Genomic DNA, 9,567 nt, shown 5'->3' with positions numbered 1-9,567 from the left:
TAATATTAAATATTTTCGTTGTTTCATTATTCCTGTTATTTAATAATGATGTGGTTTTATATCATCTTCTATTGATTTTTGTGGAGTTTTATCTATTCTTCTTGAGGTACTCATTTTTGATGATATTTGTGGTATTTCACTGTTTATTCTTTTTGATGTGCTTAATCTTTCTTTTACTATTTCTAAGTCTTCTTCTATATCAATGTCATTATAACTATAATCATTTTTATCTATGACTGTGACTATTCTTTCAAAAGGATCTTCTATTTTTATTTTATTTATTTTATTTTTTGCTGTTATTTTATGTTTTGTTGTTAAAACATATAAGTTTTTACATCTAGCTGTAAATATTTTACTTCCCGGGGCTAGTTCTATTCCTGACATTTTCCAATATAATACTAATGATTTATCTATATTTCTGTCATTTATTGCTACTGAGTAGTTAGCACTTATTATAAATTTGAATTTTTGGTATATGAGGTTACCTTTTACTGCACTTATTATACTTTTTTCTATGGGTTGTATGATTCTATCATCCGCTAAGTATATTTCTATGGGTGTATCTATTCCTTCTCTAAAACATGCTTTTATTAGTATTTCTGTTCCTCCTAAATGTACATATTTAATTGGATTTTTAGCCTTAATATCTTGTATTTCTTTATTTATTATTCGTTTATTTATTATTGGTATTTTGGCCTTACCTTTAGTGTATTTGCAATCTATGATATGTTCTCTTTGACTTACTACATAATATTCTTCTTTTTGTCGTTTAAACCAGTTTCTTATTGTTGGTATTTCGAATATTTTTGCTATGCTTAGGTCTAGTTCTTTTCCTTTTATTTGTTCAAATATATTATTATCAAATATTATTTTTTGTTCTGAAGATTCTTCGTCTTGATGTTTTTCTTTATTTATTATTTGTATATCTGTTTCAGTCATTTGTTATATTATAAAATTCATTATCTGATTCTATTTATATATCGTTATTCATTTCATTTTCTGATATTTCATAGCTCTGATACCATCTCATTATCCATAGCTCTGATATCAAACTACTAGTATGTTTCTTCCTTAGTTTCTCATTATCCATAGCTCTGATACCATTTCGGCAGAGTTATTAACGAGATATTGCAAGCTAATTGGTCACAAATGCCCTGACCACATATGTTCGAAATGCAACGGAGAAGATAATATAATCTCAGACGTCCAGCTGGAATAATCTAAGAAGATAAGAAGAAGGAGTCAAGAAGACGGAAGACAAAGATAAGAAGAAAACAAAAAAGAAGATAGATATTTTGAAAAAGTGTAAAGAGATATGTAAAATGTCATAAAAATGTGTATTGTACTAAGTAATGTGTCATAAAATGTAGTATATAAGTCGTAAAGTAAATAGTAGTAAGCATGTGCATATTAGACAAGTGTAAAAGTTAGGTGTAAATAAGTCTTAATATGATAAAATAGGAACTATTGATGAATAGTAGTGAATAGTAGTAAATAGTAAGTGGACAGATGTAAAAAACGTATTAGAGATATATTTTAGTGTGTAAATGGAGTGAGGGAAGTTGCACTCTGGTCATCTTTTAGGAAAGGGAAAAAGGACAAATATAGCCCCCGAACTTTCAAAAATGGTATACGAATACCCTTCGTTATACTATTGAGACATTAGAGCCCCTGCCGTCCAAAAAGTGGAGCACTTATATCCTTCACACTAACGGATGGACGCGTGGCATCATCCTATGCCTCTACCCGATTTTAACCCAAAAATAAAGAACCCACCCGGATTAATGAAAAACCCGCCCAAATATTCTATACCCACCCACTTACTAACATCCTAATAATATACCCAAATCAAAATCTCCCAAATTCTCGATCAATTCTATGGCCCCTCTACTGCTAGTGACAGCGACATAATTAGTATGAAGAACATCATCATCTAATCAATACTAAACTTCAGTTTCCTCTTCTTCTTCCAAACAAAAAATATCATTTCTTCTAGTTTCCAACTTCAGATCCGCTTGCTCAAGTGCTTATTCAATTCATTACATACTCATCCTCTTCTTCTACAAATACACATTGTAAGCACACACAAATAATTCGAGAGTGGGACGACAAAATCGAAAAGCCCATCTAAAACATCTATGACGTACACCTCTACTTCTATTTAGTAAACCTCATATTTTAGGGCTTCTGTAGTTCAGTAGCAATAATATGCTTAAGATGAAGTGGAAGAGTTTGTTAAATTTGTAGGAAAGAGAAAGGGGATGAGTGTTTCAAAGTGCTTTCCGATGGCTTCTGGTCATTTCTTCATTTCCTTTTTTTTTTCTTCCAATTGTGTAATGAGTTTCTTAGTATGACATCTGATTTGAGCTCTAAATCTTGTTGAAATTTTCTTATGTGTTGTAGTATTGAGGCTTTAATTTTGATATGTGGTGATTGATTGATAAAGAGTTTTTGTGACATGTTTATGTGTAAAGGTTTTATATTTTCAGCTTATATAGTGTAAATTTGAAAATAAATTTGATAGATAGTGTAAATGGGTTTCTCTAGCAAATGAATTTTCCATCATGGATGAGATCTTGATTATTGAGAATGGAGAAGAGATGATGACGGGAATGAGGGATTTGCTTCAGAAATGTACTCCACAGATGTTTTGGGTCGGGATTTTTAATTCGGGTCAGGTAAATAGATAGTTGAGTGGGTTTTTAGTTTTGTAGGTGAAAGTTAAAACAAAATAAAATAGGGTAAATTTTTAAGATGTCGCCACGTGTCTCTCCGTTTAGTGTAAGGATATACATGATCCAAAAATATGACGGTAAGGGTATATATAACCTCAAAGTATAACGAAGGGTATTTGTATACCATTTCTGAAAGTTCGAGGGTACATCTGTCCTTTTTCCCTTTAGGAAAATGTAATGTTCGAGGGCAATTGTGTTCCCTTTTTTGCCGTATTGGACTGTGATGTCAGCGATCTAAATAGTTTATGTGGACATTAGTTAGTTATTTATAGTCCAAAAAATAGACGAAAAAGATATTTTTAATATCAAAAAAAAATATAAAAAAAAATATATGAGCTATTTTGAATTAGTTTGAGAATATTTTTTTTATCCTTTCCGTTATTTATATATAGCTTTGTTTAGTTTATTTATTGCAGTTCATTTTAATTATAGCTAGAGTTCAAAACCGTCAAACTTATGCTATAGCCTAAAACAGATGAACATAGCTAGCCTTTATTATTTTACATTATTTCTAAAAGATGTCTAAATTCATTTAAAGAGTGAAGGGAAATAATGTGAAAATTAATTAATGAGACATTTAGTCTTAAAAAATTACCAACTTTGACGTTACTATTTTTTTTTATATCCTTCCACTCCTTGTTTATTAAATGTACTCACAAATTAATTAACCATTTCATCTCAATTCCATCCCAATATTTCTCAAAGACATCAATATGACACGATTGATAAGACTTGTAGATGATGTTCTTGCAATTGTTGCATTAATTCCCTTGTTTTTTCTTATTGTGACACCAATAGGGCTAGCCATCGATGACTCATATAGTTTAGACATATATGACGATATCAACGACTATGCTAAAGATTTACTTAATTCTCCACTATATTCAAATCCTGACTATAAACCAACATTATCACCTGAGTCACACCCTGAATTTCACGTAGAAGTGAAGGAATGTTTGCAAAATATCTCAGATGATTGTGGGGTGATTATATTCAACAAGATCTTCGATAATGGTAAGTACACCGATGTGGACGAGTGTTGTGGCCAACTTTTGACATTGGGGAAGAAATGCCATCACACTATCATTGAGTCTACTATTGATAGTCCTGAGATGAAGGGAGTGAACAAAACTGCGGTCTGGATAAATAGTGACAATCTTTGGAAAAAATGTAGTTTTGTTTCCCATTAATTAATTTTGTCTCTCGAGTTTATCAATGACCTTATATGTTGATGCTTTCAAATAAATTAAATTGTTAAAAGTATAATATATTTGTAACAATTTTATAGTTGTTGTTGAGATAATTATACATGCATGTAACACATGACAGTAATTGTCTTGGCATGTATGTATATCTAGTTTCTAACCACTACACTGAATAGTTCAATATTAAACGGTAACCAAAATAATTTAAGTTATGTTATATCTAGTTTCTAACTACTACATGGGCGGAGCTACCCTTGCCGCTTGACACCCCTTAGTCGGAAAATTAGGGGTTAAATTTTGATTTTATTCCTATTTATATTTTAGTTGACATTCTTTAACACAAGATGAAGAGTTAGCTCAGTGGTTGAGGAGCTGCATAATTTCTCCTTAATCTTTGGCCTCAACGTCAGGTGTTCGAACCTGGCTGGGGTTTTTTTATTTTTTTAGCGTTTTTTTTAATTAAAATTAAGACTTCAAGAAGGGTCTTTTGTCTTTAAATTTTAGAAAACTGAAGCGTTTTTTTTCCACCAATTTTTAAGCGATTGACTTTAATATTTTATTTTTAAAAAGAAAAATTATACTTTAGGGATTAAACAAATCCCTAATTTCAAAATTAAAGGGTTTGAAGAGGAAGAGCCCAAAAAAATCATTTTTGTTCGCTGCTGAGTCGCTGCCTTCCCTGTGACTCTTCGTTGGGCGTCGCCAAACGATTGTGATAATGTGATTATTTTTTGCTTTCATTAGTAAAATTTATTTTGTTTATTTTTATGTGTACTTACTGCTTTGTATTTTGACACCCCTCAATGTAAATCATGGCTCCGTCACTGGTGCTTTAACATACGAAATCATCCATGTGAGTCCACCAAATTCATGGAGTGGATTCGCAGGGATGATCAACGAAAATATCAAGTTAAAATATTTATTAAACTCAAATAAGGTGTCAAGCTTATTATTGTTAACCGTCAATTAATGGAAAGGTATCATATGACGAAAGTTGAGTTGGAACATAATCACGGTCCATATATTGCCATCTTATGAGAGTGTTTTATTGTCTTCAAAATAATTACAAGATATAAAAAAATGAAAAAGAAAAATTATTTTTATTCTGAATTTCTAAAACAATAAATAATTTGAAATAATAATTTATAGAAATTACCATGTTATTTTCAATGTTGGATTGTTGTTCTTGTGGTATGCAGTGAGATCGCGCAGGCCACAAGCTTAAAAAATTATACAGGGACCATAGCTTGTGCCTCTTCAGTTTCTGAAAAGCATATATCCACTCGATTACTTATTTGTTTAGTACACTTGTCCTTAATTAACAAAATAAACTATAATTTTATTTCACTTGCTATAATTTTAAGAAGGAAAACCATAGCTATTCATGAATATTTAGGGGTTTCAAAAATTAAAAGAAAATGTTAATCTATACTTGATTATTTAAATTGGCCCGGTATAATTACAACTTCAAATATTTTATATAAAAGAAAATTGATTAACTCTCGCGTATTCTCTATCCCTAATAGAATTGGTTAAAGTGTACTACATAGAGTACATAGAGTAGAGTGTGTACTACACACTTGGTAGTACCAGAATGAAATAGCAGTCGCAGTCACAATGTAAACAACAGCCAGCAATTACATCAACAAAAGGGCAATGCAATGCTAGTCTAGAAAACTCCACACTCTGCTTATTTCTCCAACTTTCTGTAACCTTTTTACACAAATCACAACTCATGGCCGCCACTGCCTCTGCTAATTCACTCACATCTGCTTTCCTTCCTCCTCAAGGTTAACTTTCTACTCTACTTTTTTTCTCTTTCTTTCTACTAGTACAGTACTAGTTTTCTTTTTTTTTCATTTTGGGACACAAAATTACCTTGTTTGAATAATATTACAGGACTTAATGGATCATCTAAGAGCTTACAATGGAGAACCCAAAAGGTATTTTCTGCCTTCTTTTTTTAATTTTTATGTACTAAATTAGGTATCACTATCTGTTGTAGCTTTCTTCTGACTTCTGATATTTATGTATTAGTTGCAGAAACAGTTTGGAAGAAAATCCGACTCTGCTACAATAACAGCTAAATTTGACCTCAACTCTCCTCCTTATCCAATGGTAATTTTTATATGTATTTTTTGAATGACGTGTCTGGGTCTGTTTTCGCCTACCTCTACTAATTTTACGGGACCTCCCACAGGCAATAGCTAGCAGGTAACTCTGTCCAGCAATGATAGGATAGATGAAAAGAATCACCTGGTGTTTTTTGATGCTGCTGAGGCCTGAGTTAGGACTCAATTGTTTGAATAGTTGAATGAAAATTGGATACAAAAAAATTGATATAATAATTGACTCTTGAATAGCTAGGGATTGAAAGTTGAAGCATAGTCGTAGTAGTTGTTGTTGTTATAATTAGTTTTTTGTCTTGAAATAATCATGTCATTGTTAATTACTAGTATATGATTTGTAGATGGATGGAAAATTCTGCAAATTAATTAATCTAATGTCAACTCCCCATAGCTCCCTTTCTCTCCCTCGGACTCTTTTTTTCTTTATTTGATTTGAACTTTGAATATGTTATAGGATGCTTTGGAGCCTCATATGAGTAGTAGAACATTTGAATTCCACTGGGGGAAGCATCACAGGGCGTATGTCGACAACTTAAACAAGCAAATAGAAGGAACAGAATTAGATGGAAAGACACTAGAAGATATAATACTTGTTACATATAACAAAGGTGCTCCCCTTCCAGCATTCAACAATGCTGCTCAGGTAAACTAACACTTTTCGCTATTTTGTTCTGTGTAATGCAGAGTCCTTTTATATCTTCTTTCGCATTACAGGCCTGGAATCATCAGTTCTTCTGGGAATCTATGAAGCCCAACGGAGGAGGAGAGCCATCTGGTGAATTATTAGAACTAATAAACAGAGACTTTGGTTCCTATGATACATTTGTTAAAGAATTTAAGGCAGCTGCAGCAACACAATTTGGCTCCGGTTGGGCCTGGCTTGCATGTGAGAAATTCTTTGCATTGTTCTGTTCAACCATTTTGTTATAATTGAGCAAAATGACTGAAAAGTTATTCATTCGTTACTTCGTAGACAAACCTGAAGACAAAAAGCTTGCTTTGGTGAAAACTCCTAATGCTGAAAATCCTCTTGTTTTGGGTTACACAGTGAGTAAAAACGCATGCTTCTCTATTTCTTTTATTCATGGGATTTCATCTTACATAGCATAGCAGTTTATATCGTAATAGAAATCTCACAACTGTGGTTTTCGTTGCAGCCACTCCTCACCATCGACGTTTGGGAGGTAAGCAGAACACACTCACTTGTCATAAATCTGTCTAAAATTTGTTGTCTTTTTTTCCTCTCTTCTTTCGGAACAAAAATGATTTAGGAAGCCAAGTCTTATTCTTTTACTTTTTGTGTTTGATACTGCAGCATGCCTACTATCTGGACTTTCAGGTAAGCCTAACCTGATGAAACTACTTAAATACTTTCTTTGATGTATAAAATGTTTCGTCGAGACATATATTCAAAGTCTCTTAACTATCTTTTGCTTGTAGAATCGGCGACCTGACTACATATCTATCTTTATGGAGAAGCTGGTGTCATGGGAAGCAGTCAATTCTAGGCTTAAAGCAGCAACAGCGCCTTGACCTGCTTAGCGAGAAAACCGAAAGGATGAAGAGGCAAATATAATGTACACTTTTGAGGGAGAATGATTTTTGTTATGTTCATGTTCTTTATGTTCTTAAGTAGTTGATGCAGAAAATCAAGTTTGAGTTGTGGAATAACAATGTACAAGGACATATGAATAAAGAAAATTATTGCACTTTGATTCTCTAATAATATCAGAACATTAGTGAATTATGTGAATATGTAAACGCCTGCTCAAAATGATTTTATTCTGAATTTCTAAAATATCAAATAATTTGAGACGAAGGGAGTAATACAAAACATGAATATCATTTTCAATGATGTTCCTATCGTGTGCAGTGAGATCATGCAGGCCACAAGCTTAAAAAATTATCCGTTGCCCGTGTCTCTTCCGTTCCTGGAAGCATCCATGGGATTATATGAAATGAACAAAATGTCATTGGTTTATATTTGGTTTTAAAATGTCTTTTGTTGTTAATATTTGGTCCAAAAATATCCTTATTTTTAATAGTTTGGTCTAGAAATGTACTATTGTTACTAAATGAACCAAAATATCTTTTTTTTAATAAATATTTTTTTTTAAAACACATTTTGTTCCTTATAAGAATATTACTTTTAAGAAACCTTATTCTTGCTTTTTTTTCTTTTAAATTCATTTTAACTAATAAAAATGTAGTAAATAATTTTTTAATGAATATTACTTCTAAAAATCACTTTATCAATTTAAATAAAATAACTTGATGTACTCTTTTAACAGATCATATATATAAGATCATAGTTACACTCATCATTAATTTTCATCTAGATAACAATAAAAATAATTATAATAAAACAAGATTTTTATACTTTCATTTTTCTCCAAATTAAAATAGGATAAATATTTGGTAATAAAAAAATAATATTAGGAAAAGAAAGTGTTTAAAAAAATAAAATAAATAATATATTTAATTGGAAAAAAGACATTTTTGATTCATTAAGTAACAATTTTTTGAATCAAAGTATTGAAGGTAGGGATATTTTTAGACCAAAATATAAATAAAGGATATTTTTATTCGTTTCACATAGCTTAAAGACATTTTTTACCCTTTTTCTAAGAAAATAATACTATTTCACTTCTAATTTTGAGAAGATAAACCATATCCATTCATTCACTTTTATGGTTTGACAAAAAAATAATTTACAGAAAATGTTATTCAATGTAAATGGACCTGATAGCAATTGTATAATCACATAACTATATTCGTTTGTGATATGTATATATATATTGATAATGAGTTCTTCAAAACAATTATATGACCAAGAAACCACTATTTGTTTTTAACATATATATTTCTTATATACTACTCCCTCCGTCCCATTTTATGTGATGTACTTTGATTTGGCACAAACTTTAAGAAAAATGGAAAGACTTTTAAAACTTGTGGTCCAAAATGAATGATAGAAATTTGTGTGGTTGTAAATCATTTCATTAAGGGTAAAAAAGACATTTTATAGGCAAATTGTTACTTAAAATAGAAATGTGTCATTCTTTTTGGGACTGACTAAAAAGGAAAGTAAGTCATATAAATTGGGACAGAGGGAGTAGAAATAAGGAACTTTCTACTAGATGCAATGTTCTCAACACTGAACAGGTAAAGAAAGATTCAGTAAATAGACAAAGAGGATCAGAATAGACTATAACATGTTCCACATTTTTTTAACAGCAAAACTGAGCCAGTTCCTTTTTCTTTTTCCCTGAGGTAGCTTTTCTAGTTGGTGATGATCAAAGAACAGATCACATAAACAATGGATAGTGAAAAAGAATATTTATATTATCATTAATACACTATTCTCACAAAATTTTGTTTTAAAAAAAAAAGAGTATTGTTTAATTAATAGGGTTGGTTAAAGTGTACTGCATAGAATAGAGTGTGTACTACAAACTTGTAGTACCACAATGAAATAGCATAAAAGGCAATCAACTA

At 31.1% G+C, this 9,567-nt stretch overlaps 1 protein-coding gene across 2 annotated transcripts; it reads left to right on the top strand.

Moving 5' to 3' along the window:
• The first annotated feature begins 5,584 nt into the window (after window positions 1-5,584).
• Window positions 5,585-7,792, top strand: LOC102577566 (superoxide dismutase [Fe], chloroplastic). 2 transcript variants are annotated; one of them, XM_006357251.2, is made up of 9 exons: window positions 5,585-5,730; window positions 5,840-5,883; window positions 5,984-6,058; window positions 6,524-6,712; window positions 6,784-6,955; window positions 7,043-7,116; window positions 7,227-7,253; window positions 7,385-7,408; window positions 7,510-7,792. In XM_006357251.2, the coding sequence occupies exons 1-9, from the start codon at window positions 5,676-5,678 to the stop codon at window positions 7,600-7,602; spliced, it is 753 nt and encodes a 250-aa protein (XP_006357313.1). In that variant the 5' UTR covers window positions 5,585-5,675; the 3' UTR covers window positions 7,603-7,792. The 2 variants fall into 2 exon arrangements, with proteins under 2 accessions (XP_006357313.1, XP_006357312.1); XM_006357250.2 differs by having other exon boundaries at window positions 5,586-5,730; window positions 5,978-6,058.
• The last annotated feature ends 1,775 nt before the right edge of the window (window positions 7,793-9,567 follow it).

This window comes from Solanum tuberosum, unplaced genomic scaffold (genome assembly GCF_000226075.1).
Source record: "Solanum tuberosum cultivar DM 1-3 516 R44 unplaced genomic scaffold, SolTub_3.0 scf00245, whole genome shotgun sequence".
In the NCBI taxonomy this organism is placed as follows: Eukaryota; Viridiplantae; Streptophyta; class Magnoliopsida; order Solanales; family Solanaceae; genus Solanum; species Solanum tuberosum.
This window is presented reverse-complemented; position numbering and strand designations above follow the sequence as displayed.

Excerpts from the sequence above, each read along its gene's own strand:
- LOC102577566 (XM_006357250.2), top strand. The coding sequence starts at position 5,676 with ATGGCCGCCACTGCCTCTGCTAATTCACTCACATCTGCTTTCCTTCCT. Across the intron at positions 5,884-5,977 it reads TACAATGGAGAACCCAAAAG|TTGCAGAAACAGTTTGGAAG; the intron begins GTATTTTCTGCC and ends TTTATGTATTAG. Across the intron at positions 7,254-7,384 it reads TCACCATCGACGTTTGGGAG|CATGCCTACTATCTGGACTT; the intron begins GTAAGCAGAACA and ends TTGATACTGCAG.